The following is a 24,491-nucleotide window of genomic DNA, read 5'->3' as shown; positions in this document are numbered from 1 at the left end:
GTTCTTCGACTGTTTTGGCATGTGTATTTTAAGGATTTGCCAATATATGCATCACTACCTGACCCGTTAACGCAAAACAAAATCTAAACTTTCAATCTCTATTTTAAACTCTTCCCAATTCTTTAGTAGTATCCGGTTAAAGAAAGATTTAAATTTCCCTGATTCTTAAGTAGTATCCAATTTAACAAAAGAACTAGATACGGATACGTTGCTGCCCTCAACATTGGCTCAACCATCTGCAAGAGAAACAGATATCCATTCATATATAAATGTCGGGTTAGGCCATGCAACAGGAAGCAGGAATGAATGCGCATAATTACATGGAATTTACGGTCCTCAATGGTTGCATCCGGTTCAAATGGGAAACGGCGATAAAATATTTGAGCTCTATAACATAGAACATCATGTCAACTATTCTTTTACCTTTCACGTAGAACGAAAACATTAAACAGGGGAATTAATAAAAGTCAGTTGAGATGCAACATAAATATACATAGATGAGAAGGCTAAAGATGCAATAATGTAAACAAAAATCTAAAGATGATAAATCTAAGACTGCAGTAATCAACATTAAGTTTTTGGATTAAAGGCAAAGTCCGAGAAGTTCTATAAGCTAGAAAAGAGAAATAATAATTTGCAGGAAACTGGTAGTAGCCGCAATATAGGAAGAGAAAGCAAAGAGAACGAACCATGTACCTGTGATAGTAGCCGTGCTGCCCCCAAAAGCCGTTCCATAAAATTAGGTTTTCCGGCATCATATTTTCTCTAGGGCTGTTCATGGACGGTTAACCATACCATTTAACATAAACGGTCGGTTAACCGTTATAATGGTTATGAGATTTTTCTAACCATAACCTAACCATTAAGAAACGGTTGACTGCTACTAGTTAACTGTTATTAACGGTTTGATTACAGGTTAACCGTAGGTTAACCTATTACAATTATTTGTCAAATTTTTTTCATAATTCATACTACAAAAAAAATGTAACACTTAACACATACTTACACCGGTGTAAATGAATAAAATAAACAAGTGTAGCACTTAACACATACTTACACTAGTGTAACTGAATAAAAGACAAAAGTGTAAAACCTAACACATATTACATCGGTGTATGTGAATAAAAAAAAGTGTAGCACTTAACACATACTTACACCGACCGATGTAAGTATATACATCTTTCAATATCTTAGTACCTAACAATAAACATATAATTATATTGGTTCAAACATAAATGTACTAACAATTAACACGCATACCTTTCTAAAAGCTGCACCTTTTGTTTAGGTCTCTTTCCAGTGATAACCAGAAAGCAGGAATTTAATAATTCCTCCAAATTAGCAGATTTCAACAATCTCAAGTCTCTCCTTACCTAATTTCACAGAAAAATTTGACAAGCATAAGAAGAAATTAGAATTAACACAATTCTCTAGCATTAAACTGGTTATATAAATCATCTCCTAGTAAACATGGATTTGAATTTGTTCCTCCTTAAATAAAACAACAGAGAGAAAAGTTTAGAACTCCTAGTTCTAATTTCCGAAGTCCTTTTTCTTTTCCCCTCTCAGCTTTCTCGGCAGCCAAACAGCTAGTTTCTCAAACTGAAAATATGCAACCCAAAACTCCTATAAATTTTATCCTCTTATTTCGCTCTCTCAGCATTTTCACCATTAAAAAAAACTCAAAAATTAAAAATTAAAATAGAAAGAAATTAAAACAAGCCTTTAAAAGACACTGAAAATATGATGACCTTCTATGGCTGTCCCTTGTTCCATATGTAATGGGTTAAGGGGAGGTAAGATAGTAAGCTGTCCCGTAAGAGATTTCAATTTCTCTTCTTTGGCAGAATCAATCGGCGAGTCCATTGTTTTCTCTTATTTTTGCAGATTAATTAACTAAAATTTAACGAAGATACAATATTTATGTAGAGTTTAACAAAAGGGTTTTGGAAAAGAACAGAGAAAAATCATAAGAAAGGAGAGTTCCGTACAAAAAGAATTGGGTTTGGAACAATGAATCCAGTTCAATTGGGCTAAAACTAAAACTAAAACCTTTTTTCCCTTACCGAGTAAATATTTAGAATAAAACGTATTTATTAAATATTTAATGATATGTTTTTTTTAAATATTTTTATTTTTAAAAAAGTATTTTAATTCACCGTTATATATTTATGTTATTAATTAATATTTAAAAATAAAGACATGGTCAAAAATAAAGATACAATGATAAAGTAAAGTCTTGTGAAAAAAGATACGTTATTGAAGTTTAAAATAATTATCATTATTAATTTGATTAATTTAAGTGATTACAATTGATAGCACATGTTTTAATGACTATCAATCATTTGACAATAAAAACTTAAATGCTCTGTAATTGTTGGTGCTCGAATCCGGAGGACCAAGATCTCTAGTGATAACAACTATCGCTTTAGCCATTGATATCATTTGATTCGTACAATTATCTTAAAATAATCACAACGTTAACTAGACATACGGTGTTTTAAAATTTAATTATAACTATGTTTATTCAAATATAGATTTTTAAAATTAATTTGAATGAATATATTTTGATTAGGATTAAACCTAACTTGACCTAAGATTATTATTTAATCAAAGATTGCAACAACAATAATAGATGGAAGATATGATGAGAAGTTGGAAATAATTAAAGGTTATCATGAATCGATTGAAAATTAAAAAAGTAATGTTTATGTTTGGTTATAAATATGATGATAAAGTATTTTAATTTAACTTATTCAGCGTACTTAAAATCAACACGTGATATTAATTAAAAATATTTTAGATAAAAATAATAGGAATTTGTTTTTGAAATCAATTTTTCTAATTTAGATTAATAATTCTACGTGTTTATGCGGTGTTTTGTGTATTTTATTATATCAAAAATATAATTTAAATTATATCAATTTTGAAAATCTTTACTTTTATATGATATTTTTTAATATTTTAATTCCACTTTGTGAGTGGGTGCAAAGAGAATCTATGCTAGTCGTATCTATGGTGCAAAGAGTTCTTTCAAGAAGTGTGGATGAGAACTTCCTTCCATTTAATACAATCTAACATCATAAGTAGGGATGTGTATGGGACCGATCCGACGGCTTCCGGCCCGATTTGATCCGAACGGGTCGGATTTTTTTAAAAAAAATAGGTTCAGGTCGGGTTTTTTTAATGTGATGTTCGGGTTGGGTCGGGTTTGGGTTTAGGGTCAAAAAGACTCGATCCGACCCGAAAAAATATATAATTTTATCTTATTTATTTATGAATAATTATAATAAAATCCCTCTATATATTATTTTTTTCAATTAAGTCACTATTTTTATTAAATAAAAATAATATTTTTTATTATTTCGGGTCGAGTCAGGTCGAGACGGATTTTTAAGTTATATATCGGGTCGGGTTCGGGTCTTGTTTTGGTCGGCCCGGGTCGAATCTCGGGTGGAGTATTTCTTGTTCTCGGGTCGTGTCGAGTGAACCAAAAATCCGACTCATGTCCATCCCTATTCATAAGTTTTTACCTCAAACTTGTATGTAGAGGTTTAAGTATATCTATTTTAGTTGTAGATAATATAATATTAAAGTTTAGTGATTAGTTTAGAATGACTCATAATTTCATAATTGATATAAAATATCTTAAAATTTAAAGATTAATTTAAGATATGATCATAATTTAAGAACATTTTATATAATTATCTCATGTAAAAATGACATGTTTAGTAAATATTAAAATAATAAACAAACATCAAACAATGTCACATTTGGTATAAAATAATAAAGGTAAAGTACAAAAATAGTTCCTCGACTGTAGGGTATTACCTTATTAAATCTCTCAACTATTAAAAGTTATAAAATATATTTATGACTATAGAGTGTTGTTTTGTTAAGTCTCTCGACTATTAAAAGTTACAAAATGGTCATTCGACTATTCATTATGTTACAAACCCGTCATTTTTCTTTAAAAGGTGGATGATATTTTGAGTTGAACGTTAACATAGTGATTGTGATATGATAAAATATGATCCTAGAATCTCAAACGACTATCATATCTTAGTTACCATGTTAACGTACAACTTAAACAACCACCAATTTTAATCCCAAAAAATGATGAGTTCGGAACATAATGAATAGTCAGGTGATCTTCTTGTAATTTTTAATAGTCGACGAACTTAATAAAACAACTCATAATCAGGAGACATTTGTGGACTTTACCCATATAATAATCAATTAATGTACGTAAGATCAAATATGGATATAATTAATAACTTAATTTAGTTAATGATGTTAACAAGTGGGTCGTTTCCAAGTCACTTGAGCTGATTCACATGCACTCTGTGCTTTGTCATTGTCAACCACCAACCACCCCTTTGAAACCGCAACACTACATTCGCCGTCTTGTTGGCCTTCACCTTTTCTTCTTCATTGCTATAGTATATATCCAAATTAGACCTACTCAACGATCTCCGGTTTGAATCGAATTTAAATTTAATTATGATAGTTTAAGTATTAAAATTGATTAAAATTAATAGTTTAAGTATTAAAACTGATCAAAATTGATAATTTAAATATTAAATGCATAATTAATCCTATTAATTAATTAGATTTCAATGTTTTGTCTTTCGACGAGGACCTTCCATTGTTATATTTGCAAATTTTTATTTTTTAAAACATCAAAGCTTAGATTATTGTGCATCTTATGAGGTAGTATTTCAAAAAGCTCAAATGCCCACTTTAAATTAACATTTTAAACTTTTTTAAAATTATAAGAAAAATTCAACCTAACTCTAAACTGATCAAAATAGAAGATAATCATATTTAAATTAATTTAAACTCAATTTTTTAAATATTAAAATAGCAATAATATAAATAAAACTAATGTTTGATCAATTTATCTTTTTATACCATTATTTTTAATGTAATCCATTAAAGATATAATTTAATCATGATTATCAATTATATAGTGTAAAATAAAAAAGTTTTATGTATTTTTTAGATTATTGGATAAGATGAAATCAAAGGCTGAGATTAACTTTAGAAAATGAGAAGATATTCAATGAAGAAAAACACGGAATTAATCTCATCCTTTGATATCCCTTCATCAAATGATCCTAAAAAAGTATAAAATTAAAAGTTTTACACTAAATGTAAGTGGATCTTAACCTTTATATTCAAATAATTCTCACGTCCCATTTTTATATGGTAAAGTACACAATTGGTCATCTGAATATAGAATAATATCTTATTGAGTAATTGACTATTAAAAGTTATAAATGGATCACTTATTTGATAAACATGGAAAGTTTCATAGACCCAATACCCAACACTTCTTTTTCTTTTATTAAATTACGGTAAATACAATGAAATATCTATTTAAAAATAACTATAAATTATTTAACATTGAACATTCACACCTTCAATATTTTTGATACTCGAACCCAAAATCTCAAAGAATAATAATAATTTCTTTACTACCGAAGCGACTTTGATAATAAGCCCAACACTTCTTTAATCTTTATCTTAATAAAAAAAACAATAATCTTGCTTTTCTTATCTTTGAAAAAGACACGTCACAAGATTCTTGTGCTTGGTATATGTAGATGGTAGACAAAGATTTATCCTTCAAAAAAAGAATTATTACAATCTTCCCAAAATTACCCTTTTAGCTGAATTAACCAAATTACCCTTGTCGTCTTTTTATACTAGTCCTTTGGCTTACCGAAATTGACCCAAATACCCACCGTACGTAAACCCCAAGGAGCCGGCATTTTGGACTATTTGGGTACAAAAATAAAAATACCGGTCAACCGCTATCCCTATTACATTACAAATATACTAAGCTCTTGCAAAGCTTAAAGCTGAAGAAAGAAACAACAAAATACTATGTCGAAACAACGACCAATCTTCCATTTCCATGTCCGAAACCATTCATGAGCGAAAACAATGACACGAATTTGCAGGAAACTTGTTCATGTTAACATTAAATGGAGTATACTAGGAAGGGTATCGATTTTTCGAAGGTTTTTTAGGCACATTTGGGATAGGATTCTTGTTTGTTCTATAGGAAGACGACCCGTTCACTACAGGAAGTTGACTCGCCGGGATTCTTCTCCGGTGGAAGGAGTGGTGGTTATTGGAGACGACGATGACGAAGGGGAGGCCTTAACCGACGAAGGGTACAAGTCAGATTCGGATTTGGTTAGCTTGAAGATCAGTTTGTTAGGTGACTGTCAGATTGGGAAAACGAGTTTTCTGGTAAAGAAAGCATGAGTTTTTGGTTTCTTTTGTGTTTGATGAAATTCTTTTTAGAATAATTAACCCTTTTGTTTTTGTTTTTTTGTTTTTTTGGAAGATCAAATATGTTGGGGATGAACAAGAGAGGAGCTTGGAAATGTCCGGATTAAATTTAGTAAACAAAACATTATTTGTTCAACGTGCTAGGATTGCTTTCAGCATATGGGATGTGGGAGGTATATCTTTGTTTCTAAACTGCAGAACCGTAATTTTTCCTTCTTTTTTCTCATTGTTTTCTTTGTGATTTTTTCTTCATTTCAGGCGACTGTAACTCTCTTGATCATCTTCCAATTGCTTGTAAAGATTCAGTAGCAATTTTGTTTATGTTTGATCTAACAAACCGATGCACCCTTAACAGGTTAGTTCAAAAACCTGTTTTTCAACTGGAAATAAGCCCTACAAATGCAAATTGACGATATAGTTTTATGATTCTTGCAAGTTTTTTTTGTTGGTTTTTGCAGTGTTGTTGGATGGTATAGTCAAGCAAGGAAATGGAATCAGGTAGTAAAATCAGCTTAATTTCGTTGGGTTTAGAATTTTAAAACTGCAATAAATTTGTCGATGTGTGTAATTAATTGCATCTTTAATACAATAATTGACTGCTAATACATTAATAATTTGTTAGTTTAAGAAAGGAACTGTTGACTTGTAAATGACTGTGGGGAATGGGTGAATTTAATGAGGAAATTATTAGATTGGTATCAAAATTTCAAGCTTTACTTTGCAGATAATAAAGAGAATTGATGTGAAGCTTTCAGTACTAGGCCCATAATATTAGTGCTCCAATCAATAGGTGGTCTCTGTATTCAGTAAAGAATTTTATCAAGTGGAGCCATTAAGATTCCTGATGTTTATGCCTGTGTTCTTATATCAGTTTGTGTTCTTATTTCAATATGGGTTTTCCCATGATTTTTGCAGACAGCAATTCCAGTATTAATAGGAACAAAATTTGATGAATTTGTTAAGCTCCCCCCAGATTTGCAATGGACTATTGTGACTCAGGGTAACAACTTATGTTCGTATTCGTGCCATTCTCGTATTCAACAAGATCGGTATCGAAAACGAAAAAATCCTTAGATAAGATCAGAAATACACAAGCCATTACTGTGTCATTTATCAAGCATTTGAACTAGAGGAATTGTTGTCATGGGGGAGTCTTTATTTGTCAATTCTGTCAGCCATTTGACAATTGTGACAACCATCTCTCTGTCTTTTTAAAAGTTGGGAATTTGGAATTTGATTACTTTGGACAAACAAACTTCATTTTAGATAATAAACCAATTTGATTATAATGTTCTTAAAGAAATAAGAATTGTTTCTTTTTTGGGGTAATTTTCAAAGCAATATAATTAACCAAAGTTGAAATTGGAACAGGCAAGAGCATACGTGAAGGCAATGAAGGCAACCCTTTTCTTCTCAAGTGCTAAACATAACATCAATGTGAACAAGATCTTTAAGTTCATCATGGCCAAACTCTTTAACTTGTCTTGGACGGTTGAGAGAAACTTGACCGTGGGAGAACCCATTATCGACTTCTAGCACCTGTTTATTTAAGACATTCTTGAGCCTTTTTATCCATAATAGTACATAAACTTGACATCTCTCATTTTTAATGATGATGCATCATCATGATGATTGATTGATTAAAATCCAAGTTCATGAATTAATGTGGATAGAAAAAGTTCAGAGATCAAATTGACAAAATTACTAAGTTCAGGGATTAAAAATTGTTTTTTCCTTTTTTTATCTTCACTTATTTTTATGTACATAGTTGAAATAGGAAGGCAAGAATATGGGAAGGAGAATAAATAAATAAATAAAAGTTATTCTCCAATTCTTAGCACCAAATTGACCCCACAACCACCAAACTTTGGACTAATTAATGAAAAGTTGATGATCAAGTTATGTCGAATTAAATTAGGACTAAATCTATAATTTGAGCATAGTAGAGGGACAGAAATCAATAAGAAAATAGGAGAATCTGCTTTGCCTTCCTGGAAGGGTTCTTTATTGTAGGGGGAAATGATGGTGATGAGTGGAGATGGAATAATTCCACTTGGGTTTCAAGCAACTTAAAGAATATGAGAATGAGATTACGGAGTACTTGTTATAATGCAATTATGGGATTATGGACCGTCCATGGCATTTTAAAATGAATACATACTCATTGTTCTTGTTCTTATTAATATCAGACCATATGGGACCAAGGTTCACAGCATTAATCCTTGTTTTATTCAGACAGATTCTCTCCCAGCCGCAGCAGAACATTAAGAAAAGCACATGATGCCTTCCTATGGCATTGTTTATAATCATCATTATTGTAAGATTATCTACAATATGAAGATCTTCATCAACCGTGGCCTAATTCACCGAGAACGAAAGGTGTTGCATCGAATCATTTTGATTTCCTGCTGTTAAAGTTCACACTACATTCATTGATAATACGAACTTTAGATGTTTGAATGAGTGCAGTGAAGATTGCGGTAATCGTAAACGAGGACCTTCTGTACGCAACAGTTTTTGCAAAGATGAAACTATCCTTTGATCGATCGAGACTCGAACATCAGTCTCTTAATCTTCGGGATGTAGTGAGGTTTCCAGGGAACAGTAAGTCCCTTGGATGCGCTTTATGCTTAGACCATCAGCCCTGGAAGTAGCAGAAAGAAGACTATGAAGCAGAAAAACAATGTAGCGTTGGGAAAACTGAGATTTGAGTCATATTTTCAGGTCTTATTGTATACAAATTTACAGTAAACCATAGCCCATCATCAGCTATATAATGTATATCATTAGCTATATTGTATGCAGTTGTCTATCACGTATCATATAACATTTTCTGAAAATTTATAGTGTTTATGAAGTTAGTTTATTAACATAGCATGATTTTTAACCTTTGGGGTTTGAAGGAAAACACCAAACCAAACATCTACATCTAATTGAAATCAAACCCCTAATTTTATCTTAAATTGTTGAAGAATATAATAACCAAGAAGGTCTAACATTATATATTGGCTTTCATGATCCCATTGCTAAAAAAAAATTCTATGAAAAGTTGTTCTAAAGCATTACACAGTAAACACACTGTCTGAATTTAAAGTTCTAAAGCATACCACTGTATGAAAATCCCAACATTCCAAGTTCCAAACTCCTTTGGTTTACATAATATTACAAACAACATAAAAAGAAACAAACAGGCAAACATGGACAATTCATTTAGGTTTCGTCACCCCTATTTCCCTCCAAGCAGCCATTGATGGCCAAGAAAACCTGCAGTTCTATGAACAATGAATCCATTAACACCTGCAGAATGTAAGAACAGAAAAAGGGTAGCTCGAAAGTCGAAACTTACCATTGCAGAGTACAGACTGTTGAATGAGTTTTAAAACTCGATTCTTCATCAGTTTCTTGCAAATTGCCTATTAGCTAACAATACCATAGCATCCCTGATCGAAGCAACGGTCGACGACAATATCACATCGATGGTTTTAAGCGTCAACGCAGGTATTAACTCGTTGCTCGATAAGTTATCGGCGCTTTGAAATGCTACCGTTAAGATACTTCCCTCGGGTCCATCTCCTTGCCCCGGTGGCTTATCGGGCAGAATGGCGAACCCTGACGATAAAATACATGGATCATTTGGGTTCCCGCCGTTCAAGATCAATGACATGGCGAAGGTGTCCATCGGTGTGAATACGATATACGAGCCGGTTTCATCGGTGTAGCTTTCTTGCAAATACAATATCTCGATTTTGTTCGGAGACGACTGCGAATTTCGATATACTTATGAGTTAGTTCATATTGGAAGCAATTGTAATGATAAGAATGGAAATTGTAAGCAAAACTTACGTTCACTTGCAAAACCGAGACTCGATTCTGAGGATTTTCACCGGTTATTACATAGGCAAGTTCTCGGACAAGTCGTTCCTTTGAAAGCAAATCCCACTGCATATTTAACCATATGAAAGTTCATGTATGGCATATATTTGTATCCGACACTCGTATATATGTACATATCTTTTACGTACCTTGTGTCTCGAATGTTCGTTACGAAGAAAATCGAACAAAACGTTCACCGGAACCGGGACCTGAACAGAAGTAGTGATGATTAAAGTGTTACTAGGAGGCTTCCCGGGAACAGTTAATGTATTTCCAAATCTGAACCTAACATCTTCAGCACCAAAGTTTGAAGGCAATCCCATCCATGCATTCTCGGTACAAGAACTAATGTTCATGAAGAATTTTCTCGTCATCTTTTCAGCCACCTTCAGCATACTCTCCCTCCCCGGTTGAGGTATCAAAACTGAACAAAATCGATAATTTGGGACGCGCTCCGACAATTAAGTCCGTAATTCAAAATAAAAAAAAAAGAAAGAAAGAAGAAAATAACATTTACCTCCAGCATCTGTAGGAGTGGTTGTAGCCATGCAAGTTGCCACCCATTGGCAATGCCTGTGGAGCACTGCGATCCATCGTTTGGCGCTGAAAGCGAAACCGGAGTTGACAATGGGACGGAAGTGAGGGTGAAGCGATTTCTTATCGACTTCGACGTGTTCGACCCAAGTGACGTTGGAAGCTCCACCATTGTTGGGGACTTGTTGGACTAAACAGCCTGATGGTCTTCTTTTGAACTGGATTTGTGGGCATGGGAATAGATTCTCCAAGGAAACATCAACCACTCCCCATGTTCCATGAGCTACCATCTTGCAGTACCTTGCGAAATAGCTTTGTCGAGTTGGTATTAATGGTGTAGATTGATGAAACTCAGCTGTCATCTGAAACGAATATCGGAAGACAACCATTAGATAAATGAACGAAACCCTAAATCGAAATGAACTTGCAAGTATTTATGGTTAACAAAGAAACCCTCAATCAATACAACTCTTTCTTTAAAATCAAACTAGAAGAAATAAATGAACGAATTATAAAGAATTTTTAGGGGGGGAACATGATTGAAATGAATGATTCCCCAAAACCCTAGTTTAAAATCAAAACAAAGTTAGAAGCTACAAAACCCTAGTTACAAGCCCTAAATCAAAATCAAAATGATCTCATGTTGAATCAAAACCCTAGTTACAATCCCTAAATCAAAATCAAACTCAAACCAAAATAAAAATGAGCTTACATAGCTTTTAGCTAACAAAATTATTCAACCACGACAAACTCTTTCCTTAAAAATCAATTAGAGATAATAAACAAAAAAATTTGTAATGAGTTATCAAGAAATTATTATTAAATTTGGTGATTCTACTAAATCATAAACCGAAATCAAGATGTACTCGTAGGAACTTTAGTTAACGAAGAGATATTCGATCTTGACACAACTCTTTCCTTAAGAATCAATTAGAGGAAATAAATGAATCGATCGCAAAAAGATTTTTAAAAAAATATGATTGAATTTGATGATTCTCTTAAACTCTAAATTAAAATCAAAATGAATTCATAAAACTTTTAGTTAACAAAGAAATATTCAACTCTATACACGATTCTTTTCTTAAAAAATCAATTAAAACGAATGGATCCTAAAGAAATTTCAATAAAATATGATTAAATTTGATGACTTTTCTAAACCCTAGATCAAAATCGAAATGAGCTCATAGTGCTTTTAGTTAACAAAGAAACCTTCGACATGACAACTTTTTCCTTAAGATCAGTTAGAGGAAATAAACAAATGGATTGTAAATGTTTTTTTTAATAAATTATGTTTGAATTTAATGATTTCTATCAAAATCAAAATGAACACATAGGCTTTTGTTTAAGAAAGAAGTGTTCAACTATGATACAAAACTTTCCTTGAAATCAAAATGAACACAGAGTTAACAAAGAAAGAACTATGAAACAGCTCTTTCCTTAAAATTTTATGTGATTCTTTCTTTACATAAACAAATCATTTCAATCAATTTATTTAAGTAAAGATTGTATAAAACTATCAGGTTATTAAAGAAAGATTTCATAAGCAAAACAACAGTGTATTTTTGCATGATTTATTATAAAACTCCAACGTGAAGAATTTCCATGCATGCAATATTGCTGAGGTTTCAATAGGGTAATGAATAATATGATATTAGAGATAAAGAAATTCATTTTGAGGTTTACCACTTGAAGAACTCCATTACAGCTCCCATCAACAGTGTCCAAAATAACTCCTAGCAGTGTAGCTCTCGAGACAATGCTGGAAAATACCATCGACCAATTCTTCTAATCAAAAGAAAATGAAAAGAATTAGGTCATAAATAAGTACAAAACGAAAGGGCACAAGGGGAAAAGTTAAAACGAACACGAACCGAATCCATGAGCAACTCAACAATGTTCATAGCGTTCATGTTAACGAGTCCAGTATCTCGTGAAGCTTCGATGTTCAACGGTTCGAATTCGGGTTTCAGAAAAGTCGGTGTAGGGTTATCTGGGGGGAAGTAATCGAAGCTCGGGATAAGTTCGGGTTCACCGATTTCAACCATTCTTATTATGTCTTCCATCGTTGCATCGAAACAACCGAATTCCCTCAAGTATTGAATCCCATTTAGCGTTTCCGTTCCACCATTCCCTTGGCGTTGCCACAGCGGTTCACCCATTGTAGCCATTTTTACCAGCTCATCCATGGCTCCGATAGCTTGTTCGATGATCTTGTTCTTGTTAAGCTCGGCTCCTATCGAGACCGCCATGAGAAGATCGCTCGCCCGGTTCATTTGATCGGGCTTAGCGTTAGTCGATGATTCTGAACCCGGCGAGTTTTGCGGAGACTGGGGATTGTACAGTGAAGGGGAGCTAAATTCCTCATTACCATGTAAAATAGCATTCTCCTGGGGAAGTAAAAAGGGAACAAATCAAGTGATCAAGATAATAAGAAAAATGCCCTAATCTCTCATTTTTCACATTGTTTTCATCATCATCAAATGGACTAAAAGTATTAGGGTTTTCCCTTAAATCTTGTTCGTCGTCATGAAATGGACCTCAAAATCTAGGGTTTTCCTTTATTGTGATTAACATATACCTCAGAAGATCAAACAAAATAAAAAGAAATTACCTCTGGGTTCATTTCAGGAGGTTGATCTAACCCTAAATGGTAATCAGCAGCCTCAATTTCATCCATAAGAGCTGCTTGAAAGCCCCCCACTGGACTAATTTACCAAAATCAAATAAGTGAAAATAAATTAAACTCTATCCATATAATTCTTTTAAAAAAATTAGTCAACTTCATATGAAAAAGAAGAGAAAATTAAAATTAAGAAGCAGCCTCACTCTTCTTCCCCGGCTTCAACAATATTCTGGGAATTATCAAAACCAGCATTGTTGAATAGTTCCTCCAGGTTATTATCCTGTTGGATATTACCACTCCCATTTGCTCTATTTTCACCCATATTAGCCATCTGCAAAAACAACAACAACAAGATCTATTTAGTTTAATTTACCTAATAATATACAAATAAAAAAATCTTGAAAAATATAACATTAATATAAAATTAAAAAAAATTATAGATGTTACATGCATTATCAAAATATGAATTTGGAAATCAAAATTAAAAAAAGAAGAAGAAAATCATACATCAAATCAAAACTGAGGAATAGATCTCTTTCTCTAGAGTATATGGTATCACACTTGAAAGCTTTTTTTTTTACAAATAAATTTTACCCAAAAAGCTTATTTATATATAATTTTTTTAGGGGAAAAAAGGTACAAATTGAGAAAGTGTACGAGTCTGGTGGGCACGTAGGAAACGAGTGCATCACCAGGTTGAAAATGACTGGCTCTTCAGGTTATCTGCTGACGTGGCGGTTTCAATTGTCAGTTTCATGAGAGTGCGGATTCTTTTTGCTTTCTGGTTTTCTCACTTCTATCAAGTCAATGACTTTTGTCGTGAAACTAAACTAATTATTAAACCCTTTATGTTTTCTATTCTCTCTTTATTTCCTACTTTTATACTATTTTTTTCATAATATAAGAATAATAACAATTTGTTAATATTAAATAATAATACTTCTAAATTAGAACTAAAATTATTGCCTAATGAACTTATTTAAGAGACAAAACTACAAATTTAACTTGACTCGACGACTTTATTATACCCATCATCTTGGGACGATTTTAAGAAGACATACGAATAAATAAATATATTATTTGTTTTTTGTTGAAAGTATAATAAAGTTATATCTTTACATCGTCACACGCAAAAAAAAGGTCAAATCTTATTTTTCTCTCTATTTGTGTCGTTACTTCTGTTTCAAATTTTATTTTACTGTCGATGGCAACACCAGCCTCGAATTAGTAGTCGATCACTCGCCTACTCTTTTTCTCTTCATTTCCCCCTTTTTCATCTTCTACGCTCGTCTTCTCGTTGTGTCTTTTGCACTACTTCTCTTTTTTCTTTTCTCCTTTGTATTCACCTTTCTTCTTCTTCTTCTGATTTACCTTTCTATTTTCTCTCGTCTACCATGCCTTTCGGAGTTTAGGGGTTTGTCCTTTCACTGGACATTGGTTTTTTTAGAGTTTGACATGGTTTTGATCGCTTCCCTCTGACATCATTCGGTATGTGCTCGGAGGCAATGTTCGAGTGTTAAATCGAGTGACTATTTTGTTACAGATCAACAACAGTAGTGATTAGTTTGTAACTTTTGAAAGTTTAGTGGGAAAAATAAAAATCTACTCAAAGTTTAGTGACCATTTGTGTCGTTTACCCACTCATAAAACGTATTTTGTTTTTCCTCATAAAGAAATAGTATGAAAAAAGAAGAAGAAAACGTTTCAAAAAATGAAAGTGTTTGGTCATGACATCACATAATCCAACAAAATAAATGCATATTGGGGTGCACGTGCTAGGCATGAACTACCCCCGTGATGTCTCTCGTTTATTTTTATTTTTTTGTTAAAACAAGTAACAGTGGCGAAAATCATCCTTATTTATTGGTTATTTAAAATAAATAAATTTATTAGAAATTATTTTTAAAAATTAAATTTATAAAGATTAAATATATTTTAAGTTTTTTTTTTGGATATTTTTCTAAGTGGGGGGATCAGGCCACCAATCTCCCTCTGTACCCACCACTGATAATGGGTGAACTATGCCATTAGTCACTAACTATTATTTTTTTTTTCATTTTGGTCACAAATTATTTTATCTCGTGAAAATTAAAATTTAGTTTTCATTTTAATTGAATAAGATGATAACATGTATTATCACCTTATCGGTTGGTTAAAGTTATTAAAAAATAATGATGGAAAGAGAGAAAATGAGGTAGAAAATAAAATAAAGTTTTTTTTTTTTGGTATCCCATAGGTATCCTCCGGCTTTCGCCGGAGACTAATCCCTCGAGGTATTGTCGGGCACAATTGTAGGGACCTCTCCCAAGAAAGTTTGCTGCATCCACAAGGGTTCGAACTCGAGACCTCTTGCTTAAGCGACCAGAGCCCCTTCCACTCAGGCCAACCTTCGTGGGTGAAAATAAAATAAAGTTATTAATTAGCCAACAAATCATGATTTCGGTTTAGTTTTGGTCATTATTCTGATTATTTAGCCATAATTAGTCAAAACATCATTGTTATTACCAAATTTAGGGCATGGATTTATGAGATACATCAAGTTTTTATCCAATATTTCAAATCAGTTAGTAAATTACCAAATAACAAAAAAAAAATAAATGTAAAAATAATAGTAAAATATTAATTGTTTTTAGTGAATTCATGTACGAGAAAAACTATCTTATTAGTTGCCTTATAATTTTATTCACCAACCCACTATTTGATCACAAACCAAATACATTGGGAGGTTAAAAAGATTATTGTTATCTCTAAAAGTTATGGATTCGAGAACGTCACCTGTAAGGATGTTAAAGCATTTGTTATTAAATAGTTGAAAATATTTCTATCATATACTATTTTGTATTCAGCTCAAAATAATAAAAAACAGTTGATATTGAAAATGATTATGAGTCGGATCGAGTTTTTAGTTCATCTGATATTAACCCGAACATAACATCTCTTCGCTTATCATCTAACACGATAAAGCAAATTGATCAATTAATCTAATACTAATTGGCAATTAATCTAATACTAATTGGGTTAAAAGAAATAGAATTTGAACTTGTCTTCCCTTTGTTATCTCATACGTTGAAGATGTCCCAATTTCCCATGGATTCTATGAGCAGATCAACGGCAGTTCCTCCTTGTTATATGATGATGAAACGCCTGAGATGAATGGAAACAGCTGCTATTGTTCTTCACACAACATCTCGAGTTTCTGGAAGACATGTTTTTGGAGGTTCGTTGGATCATAAAAGAATTAGGAAAAAAGGAGGTTCAGTTTCCAAGAATTAAAATTTATATACAATGGAATGCGCATCCGGGGAATCGAACCCCGGTCAGTACCGTGGGAGGGTACTTTGATACCACTACACTAGATGCGCTTGAACGAACTACTTTACTTAAATTTTGAAATTATTTTCTTTTTCTTTCGTTCAGACATTTTCCTATTTCCCGGCAATTTTTGAGATTGAAGTCCAATTTAGTTTATTCTTGTAATCCTTCTTTAAAAATTATACACAGAAAGAAAACGTTGATCCTTTGAATAATTTTGAGTGCTTCGCAAATGAAGAGAGTTCATTAATGTGATAAAATACCACAAGTTATCATCTGTTTTATCTCTGTTCAATTAGATTCTCTGATTTAAACAACAGTCATTACTTTTTGCAACTTTGAGAAGTTTACCGGCCTACTTTTTCTCAGGAAGCTTCTCTAACAAATCTGGTATCGCTTCGAAAAGATCACCTACAAGTCCATAATCGGCTACCTGCACCGTATAAAATATAGAATGGCAGTGAGAATCAATCGGTTTCAGACTTGTGTGAATCAAAGGTCATATGTGCACCCTATTCATGTATGCATGCATGCATTCACATCTCTTAATGACAGATGCATCTCTGGATAGGAAAGGAGGGTCACCTGGAAGATGGGTGCATCGGCATCTTTGTTGACAGCAACAATAACCTTAGAATCCTTCATACCAGCTAAGTGTTGAATGGCTCCTGAAACACCGAATGCCATGTATAGTTCTGGGGCTACAATTTTTCCGGTTTGGCCAACCTGACAAAAAGAATAAGTATTACGGAGGATACGAGGAAGAAAAACATATGTAAGGTGTCCAATAACAAAATGTGCTAATTGTAACATTCGATACAAGCTCCTTATGGCATGCATGTAACCTGTAAGCAGGAAAGAACCATATGTATCTTACCTGAAGTTCATTGGGAACAAATCCAGCATCAACAGCAGCACGGGTAGCACCAACTATAGCAAAAGGTAAGAACCAGTAAGCATGATATGGTAAAAAAATAAACAAAGACTAATAGATCACGTTGACAAATCTGATATATATATATTCATCGAAGAAGTGGTGTGACAAGGAAACAATGAAATGGATGATATTATAAGTTCGACATAGTAGTGTTCTTGAAGATACCAGCTGCACCAAGTTTTTCTGCAAGCTTCTCTATCATTTTGAAGTTCTCAGCACTTTTCAAAGCTCTGCCACCTGTAACCACAACTCTTGCACTTCCCAAATCAGGGCGATCTGTCTCCTCGGATGATAGCTTTATGAATCTAGATTTACCAATAGACTCTGCAATCAATGTAAGAATGAAGGTCAAAACACGAAATAGACTCTCATTGCAAACTCAATACCCAAATGAATTTAACGAGAGAGTACTGATCAATTTTTTAAGATAGAATTCTCAACATTATAATTCCGATCACAGAAGAAACATCCACCAGAAACTAAGAGAACACAAGCCTTCCTTGGTTTAAGATAGAATTTCTCGACATTATAATTCTGATCACAGAAGAAACATCCATCAGAAACTACAAGAACACAAAAGCCTTTTTTGGTTCCTTTTTTGAAGCAGGAATGCAAAAAATCTTACAAGGCAGAGAAAAGTCAATGTGAACATCTATGCATCAGTAAAAGGAAAACATACCTTCATCTAAGGTTGAGAGATCAACCTCAGAAATAGAAGCCCCATCAGATTTTGAATCACCCAAAGGAGGCACCGGAAAAGAGGTGGATCTAACTGATAGCATACAAGGGCTGGCACCAGTGTATCGAACTGTACAAAGGGCATTTCCAGCATAAATAGGCCTGTGACAGAGAAAGGAGTACATCTTGAATCAAAATCAGTTTAACAAGAGGCATAATAATGGTTCATTATTGACATATAGGATCATGCATGATACAAAATAAGGATCGGCAAAATAAAGATTCATTATTCACATTAGGATTATGCATAGTTCAAGATAAGCATTGAGTGCTTTTTGATGGTTCTAACCTTGTAATCAACTCAGTTTCTTAATGGACAAGAACAAAGAAACAGCTCACTAGAAGCTATGCCTGTGGTCATAGTTGGTTATTTGTTCTTCACCATTAAGAAACAAGAAGTTACTTACCGCTCATAAACTCATGTGGGAACCAAGTCGACCATGACCACGACTCACAAGAAGCTGCAAGTATTACACAACCTAATAATTTTGGTACAATTCAAAATCAAGACCCAATGACCCTAGACCAGCAACCAAGTGACCAACTAGCAGACATGGGACAGACCTCAAAATACCTATGTTGCATAGACTCATCATTTTCCAGATACGGCGGTACCCATATCTAATACTTGTATATGGCACATTCATACAATGGGACGACGGGTATGAAACTCTAAATATGACAAACACTTACTGTATCTGACACTAACCCCTAGATAACGTTAGCAAAATGCAATTCCTCCTAAACTTTAATTGAGGTGTCATTCTTAAAGAAGTCCACTGTTTTGAAAGCTCAAGTGTATCGACACAACTCGATTAACTTAACTTGCAAGACAAGCAATAACTATTCACATACAAAGAGTATCCACCACAGTGCATACACACTGTTAAATTAAACAGATAGTATGACATCATAGAGTTACCTGATAAATTGATTAGGGCCATTAATTTCAACAACATCAGTAACAGGAGAAACATCCAAAAGGGCAGCAGCACGAGGTAATATGTTCTTCCCAAATGAACTTGAAGTAGCAATTACATGAGAGTAGCCTCCTTTTAGCTGAACCAATTGGATTAACTTACCCCAAGGCTCAGCCAAAGGGTACGCAAACTTATCGGAATCAGCTACAAGCACCTACAAAGAAAACATATTCACTCATGAAACAATTACCATTCTTTACACAAATTACTAATATCGAAGTAATTAATAACAAATGGTATAACGTAAAGTTACCTGAGAAATACAAGGGTGACACGTGGCAGCCTTCTCGGCTGCTTGTTGAAGGGAAGAGCCGGAGCCAGCCAGTAGCAAGGAAACGGGATTGTCTCGGCTGATGGAGTTGGCAGCCACCACCGCACTCAGTGACTGGGCCTTGATCGAACCGCCTTCATGCTCCGCTAAGACCAAAGTACTTGCCTTTCCATTAAAAAAATAACAAAAATCAAATAAATTAAAGGACAATTTTCAACTCTACAGCCAATATTAGATATAGAAAAAAAGAAGAAAAATTACGGATCTGGAAGCGAAGGTGGAATGAAGTAATTTTCGTTTTGAAGGATTTTGAAGAATGAAACGACACGCCATTTTCCTTTCTTCTTCTTTCCAAGTTCTGCAGAATATCTAATTCTTTGGGTTATTTTGTAATTTACTTGATTTTGTAGACGACGGTTTCTGCAGAGAGACGTCTTCCCTCCGCCCACCCACCACCCTCAAAGAAGAAAAACGGCTGCGTTTTAAGTGACGTGTTTAGGATAAACTATTTCATGTATCCACGTGGAAAAATATAATTTTCTTTTTAAAAATATTTTCTCCGTGATTATGTAAGCTAATAATCTATAAAGTAATAACAATATTCTTTTAATCGACTAGAGTGGTATACATTAAAAATTCTATAAATAAATTAATATTCGATAAATTAATAAAATATTAATTTTTTAAAAGATCTTATATAAATTTATGGTCCATTTAATATTATAAATTACTAATTCTATAAAAATTTTAAATATAATTAAGATAATTTAATAAAACATAATTATATTGTTGTTTGTTTATTCTTAAAATTTAAATCTAATTTTTTTTACTGCATCTAAAAATTCTGATGTTGCATTCTATTGCAACAAAAAATTACGAAGAATTGTTGTCACTATAAGTGTTTACTTTCGCGTAATTGATTGCAAATATATTATATCGTCTTTAGCTTCATATTTAATAGGATTTTCAGTAACACTAGTTATAATTTCTTCTAAACTTTGGACCTCTACTGAACACGTATCATTTTCACATTGATAATTCAATAAGTGATTGACATATATTTTATTGCGGTACTCGAGGTCCCTAATCATCGTCACAATGTACACTAATATCATTCAAAAGTTAATACAATATATGTGTTTTTTTATTTCAAAAAAATATATCTTTAAATTAATAAATCTTGATATGCCTTTTCTTTTTTTAAATATATATATATATATTATCATAATAACTTTTTATAAATAATTAAATTTAAAAAAATTATGAATTTATTTTGGTAAATTTGGATTTTCATTTAATTTGAAAATTTAGAGTCGTCATCGACCTTTGAATTAGGTAGGTCGGATACCTAAAAACGTCTTTTAAAACAATTTTAAGAAAAATACATTTAAAAAGACAAAAGTGATATGTGTTTAATCAGAAATTCATTTTTAAGAATTCAGGAATAAGTTACGCGTGGGGAAGCACACGCATAACGCCCAAAATTGGTACATTTAATTATATGTTGTCTAAATAATGGAACTTTACAAATTTGAATTCAATATTTGAGTTACGATCCTTTTATTTCAATGACAAAAAAATGAATGAATTTATTTATAAAATACCTTACTCGATGAAAATAATTTAACTCACTCGATTTTATTTAAAAAGGTATCCTCCCACTACGTAAATTAACTAGAATTGAAATCTAATCATGTTGAACAAAATATTATTAACCCACGACGCAAGACAACAATGCCTTTAATTAATTTGAAAAACCAGGAAAAAAATGTATTACATATGAACGCAACAAATAGTACGATAAACAAATAGATACATAAAAAAGAAATTTGAACATCTATACTTATTAAAATAATTATGCAGAAACATTTAAAATCTAAGAAAAAAGTATATAAAACATCATCTAGCAAGGAAATATTTTAAAATGAATAGAATATATTTAATTAACTTAATAAGTAACAACTAATCATATTAGAGTAACTTTATTCGAATAACCCTCGGAAGGACATTCTAGGTGTTTGGAAGTCTTCCCTGGATTAGTCGAACAATTAATAATATCAGATAATTTTAGAATGACATAAAACCTTTTTTTTGTTAATATAAATACTTACAACGATTTTTCAAAGAACACAAATAAAAATATATATACATAAAAAAGTAAAATTTACAAAAAACAAAAATAAAATTCATAAAAAAAAACAAATAAAAACACTCTAAGGACTAAATCACGACCACAACGATTTACAGGGAACTAACGAGATATTTAACATTTATATTTAATTTTATAAATAAATATAAACAATGACAAAAATGAACAAAAATTATGGGGTTTGAAGTGCAAATAAAACAATTTTAAGCTTAGAACAAACATCGGGACTAAAATAAAACAAATTTCGAATTAATGGCTAAAGTCAATAATTAACCGTAAATACACAAATAATGGAAAAAAGGACTAAAATGAAACGGGTGTGAAATTGAAGGCTTGAGATACAAAAGTGTGGATTTTGTTTAGTGACCATATTACATATATTAAAGTTATGGGGGTCCAAATTACAAAGAACATAAGTTGATTTGTGCAATTAGGGACCAAATTGAAATATTGAAAAATGTGGAGGTATCGCGAAAAGGGTTATCCTTTGGAAGATTGAAATTCACAGGTTGGAGAGCCCAAAACAATATCGTTTCGATGTTGCTATATAACCCTTTTTCTTCTTCTTTTTTTTTCATTTCATCTCCCCCTCTTTTTTTTCACTCACTTGTTTCTATCTATGCTCCAGAATCCGACGAGTGGCTCCGCTGCTAGCCACTGTACGCTGCCGTCCTACGGTGATTGTTGGACTCCAAATTTTACGAGGAGCTTTGTTCTAATGTCCTGATCACGGATCTGGGGTCCGATTTTGAAGAAAATGTCCTGATGTCGATGAATTGAGGACGAAACTATTCGGATTTCTCTCTCTCCGATATCCTAACCCGACCGTCAGAGCGACTCGGCTTCGGAATATGTTACTCCCCTCACCCGTGCGCACCTCTTCACCGTCCCAATCTACGATCTAACCCTCCGAACGCCGACGAGGAACTCCGACCAAAGGTAAGCCCTCCCTTTTCCCTTTGTTTTTTTTGTCTCTCCCATTTTTCGATTTTTTTCGTCCGGTTCTTCCCCGTTCTCCCTCTCTTTTTATAGTGATTTTTTTAATTTTTACGGTAGGTAATGATGACTGGAGGTGGCAGCGGCGACAGTGGTTGATTGATAGGCGACGGTGACGACAGACGACGGTGGAAAAAGCTGGCAGTGAAAGGTGGCGGTGACGGCTGGATAGGGGCTAGGGTTTAGGGTAGATTAGGGTTAGGTTTAATTTGGGTCTGTTTTGGGTTTGAGTTTGATTTGGTCCCGATTTGGTTTTGTAATTGGGCTCCAGTTTAGGCCTACAACATAATAATAATAATATGAATAATAATAATAAATGTTTAATATAATAAAAAATAAAAAAGACAATCTGGACAAAAACTGGGTCTATATATATATATATATATATATATATATATATATATATATATATATATATATATGGATCTACTAAAAGAACATGCTGAGATTCCCAAATAAAGAAAGCCTCGAAACACACAAGAAAATTTGAACCTATAGCTGCCGTGTTTCTGACTCGTTTTTCTCAACAAATTCACAGGATTAACAATCAAACAAATATGTAACCGACAATACCAAGAAACTCTCCCATGTATATATATATATGAAAATCTTTTTGATGTCTAAAGACATTGCACCATTGTTTCCTAGGTTATCTCAGCCATGGCCTTGACTGTCGAGCAACAAATTTTCCTAGCAATTCTAGTTATTGCCTTCCCTTTCTCAGCAATAAGTGGAGATCCTGATATTCTCTCTGATTTTGTGGTTCCACCAGGAACCAATAACACTCGATTGGATGGAAACTTCTTCACCTATACCGGCATGAGGCCACTCGTTAACTCTCCTCCACCAACAAATTTTACCGTCACGAAAGCAACCATGGCTGAGTTCCCTGCCCTTAATGGCCAGTGTGTTTCCTACGCTGTGTTAGAGTACCCTGCTGGCTCTGTTAACCCTCCTCATACGCATCCTCGTGCCGCCGAGCTTTTGTTTCTCACCTATGGGATTCTTGAAGTTGGGTTTGTTGACACCACTAACAAGCTGTTTACACAAAGACTTCAAGCTGGTGACATGTTTGTATTTCCCAAGGGACTAGTCCACTATCAGTTCAATTGTGCCGAGAACGATTTTGCAGTCGCGGTTTCGGCCTTCGGTAGTGCAGCTGCCGGCACTGTCTTGGTTCCTTCTACCGTGTTTGCAACGAATATCGATGATGGCGTCTTGGCAAAGTCATTCAAAACTGATGTTGACACAATTCAGAAGCTCAAAGCAGGGTTCCAACCTAAGGCCTGAGATGGGGGATTCTAATTTCTAAGCTATTAGCAATGAATCCAGCTTTGGGTGTTCTAAGATTTGGTTAAATATGCATGTGCGGTCTTATTATGCTGCAAAATGGGGATTTATCATGTTGTTTTGTTGTCTTAAAGGTGAATTATACCTTGTAAAATAACCAGTAAGATGTAATAAACCCACTAGGTATTTGTGGCAATATCAAACAAAATGTTATAATATGAATCCTACATGGGTTTTCTCCCCTAGAATTCTAAGTTTTAACATGGTGTTATTGTGCTTCTGAAATCACCCTTTTAAATTCAAAAAGTTTAATCATTATAGTGATATATGTTAGGGTTAACCGCATATATGAACATTTAAGTTTGTGTTTTGTCCACTTTTGATCGCTAATAAAAAAAACATAAGATATGATTATTTTCGTTTTTATTTAATTAAGATGTGATCATCCCGAGTTAACTGCCATTAACAACAGTTAAGTATTT

The 24,491-nt window shown here is 33.1% G+C and overlaps 4 protein-coding genes and 1 non-coding gene across 5 annotated transcripts; 2 read left to right on the top strand and 3 right to left on the bottom strand.

Moving 5' to 3' along the window:
* Nucleotides 1-5,837: 5,837 nt before the first annotated feature.
* On the top strand, nt 5,838-7,857 carry LOC120209553 (septum-promoting GTP-binding protein 1-like). The gene is made up of 6 exons (XM_039208536.1): nt 5,838-6,264; nt 6,362-6,479; nt 6,565-6,661; nt 6,765-6,804; nt 7,222-7,306; nt 7,679-7,857. Exons 1-6 carry the CDS (start codon nt 5,953-5,955, stop codon nt 7,840-7,842), a joined length of 816 nt encoding a protein of 271 aa, XP_039064467.1. The 5' UTR covers nt 5,838-5,952; the 3' UTR covers nt 7,843-7,857.
* Nucleotides 7,858-9,516: 1,659 nt separating this feature from the next.
* Nucleotides 9,517-13,667, bottom strand: LOC120209404 (homeobox-leucine zipper protein PROTODERMAL FACTOR 2-like). The gene is made up of 9 exons (XM_039208429.1): nt 13,540-13,667; nt 13,325-13,418; nt 12,585-13,100; nt 12,397-12,498; nt 10,697-11,075; nt 10,329-10,603; nt 10,150-10,245; nt 9,737-10,066; nt 9,517-9,603 (listed from the first exon to the last, which is right to left on the bottom strand). Exons 1-9 carry the CDS (start codon nt 13,665-13,667, stop codon nt 9,517-9,519), a joined length of 2,007 nt encoding a protein of 668 aa, XP_039064360.1.
* A 2,960-nt stretch (nt 13,668-16,627) lies between these two features.
* On the bottom strand, nt 16,628-16,698 carry TRNAG-CCC. The gene has a single exon. It is a non-coding gene; the product is annotated as a tRNA-Gly (tRNA).
* A 132-nt stretch (nt 16,699-16,830) lies between these two features.
* Nucleotides 16,831-19,995, bottom strand: LOC120209544 (electron transfer flavoprotein subunit alpha, mitochondrial-like). Its single transcript, XM_039208527.1, has 8 exons — nt 19,836-19,995; nt 19,557-19,739; nt 19,246-19,457; nt 18,265-18,425; nt 17,751-17,909; nt 17,526-17,578; nt 17,234-17,374; nt 16,831-17,081 (listed from the first exon to the last, which is right to left on the bottom strand). The coding sequence occupies exons 1-8, from the start codon at nt 19,905-19,907 to the stop codon at nt 17,004-17,006; spliced, it is 1,059 nt and encodes a 352-aa protein (XP_039064458.1). The 5' UTR covers nt 19,908-19,995; the 3' UTR covers nt 16,831-17,003.
* Nucleotides 19,996-23,318: 3,323 nt separating this feature from the next.
* Nucleotides 23,319-24,036, top strand: LOC120209355 (germin-like protein 9-3). Its single transcript, XM_039208393.1, has one exon. It carries the CDS (start codon nt 23,380-23,382, stop codon nt 24,007-24,009), a length of 630 nt encoding a protein of 209 aa, XP_039064324.1. The 5' UTR covers nt 23,319-23,379; the 3' UTR covers nt 24,010-24,036.
* Nucleotides 24,037-24,491: the final 455 nt, after the last annotated feature.

Source organism: Hibiscus syriacus, unplaced genomic scaffold (genome assembly GCF_006381635.1).
Source record: "Hibiscus syriacus cultivar Baekdansim isolate YM2019G1 unplaced genomic scaffold, ASM638163v2 tig00000656_pilon, whole genome shotgun sequence".
NCBI classification, from domain to species: domain Eukaryota; kingdom Viridiplantae; phylum Streptophyta; class Magnoliopsida; order Malvales; family Malvaceae; genus Hibiscus; species Hibiscus syriacus.
This window is presented reverse-complemented; position numbering and strand designations above follow the sequence as displayed.

Bases quoted from the DNA above. Each gene is read 5' to 3' on its own strand.
- LOC120209553 (XM_039208536.1), top strand. From the start codon at position 5,953: ATGACACGAATTTGCAGGAAACTTGTTCATGTTAACATTAAATGGAGT. The intron at 6,480-6,564 runs GTATATCTTTGT...TCTTCATTTCAG, and splicing joins CAGCATATGGGATGTGGGAG to GCGACTGTAACTCTCTTGAT. The intron at 6,662-6,764 runs GTTAGTTCAAAA...TGGTTTTTGCAG, and splicing joins AACCGATGCACCCTTAACAG to TGTTGTTGGATGGTATAGTC.
- LOC120209404 (XM_039208429.1), bottom strand. From the start codon at position 13,667: ATGGCTAATATGGGTGAAAATAGAGCAAATGGGAGTGGTAATATCCAA. The intron at 10,067-10,149 runs GTAAGTTTTGCT...CGAAATTCGCAG, and splicing joins TCTCGGTTTTGCAAGTGAAC to TCGTCTCCGAACAAAATCGA. The intron at 9,604-9,736 runs GTATTGTTAGCT...TACATTCTGCAG, and splicing joins CTTCGATCAGGGATGCTATG to GTGTTAATGGATTCATTGTT.
- LOC120209544 (XM_039208527.1), bottom strand. From the start codon at position 19,907: ATGGCGTGTCGTTTCATTCTTCAAAATCCTTCAAAACGAAAATTACTT. The intron at 19,740-19,835 runs GTAATTTTTCTT...TTTAATGGAAAG, and splicing joins CCACCTTCGCTTCCAGATCC to GCAAGTACTTTGGTCTTAGC. The intron at 17,579-17,750 runs GTATCTTCAAGA...CTTTTGCTATAG, and splicing joins AGAAAAACTTGGTGCAGCTG to TTGGTGCTACCCGTGCTGCT.
- LOC120209355 (XM_039208393.1), top strand. From the start codon at position 23,380: ATGGCCTTGACTGTCGAGCAACAAATTTTCCTAGCAATTCTAGTTATT.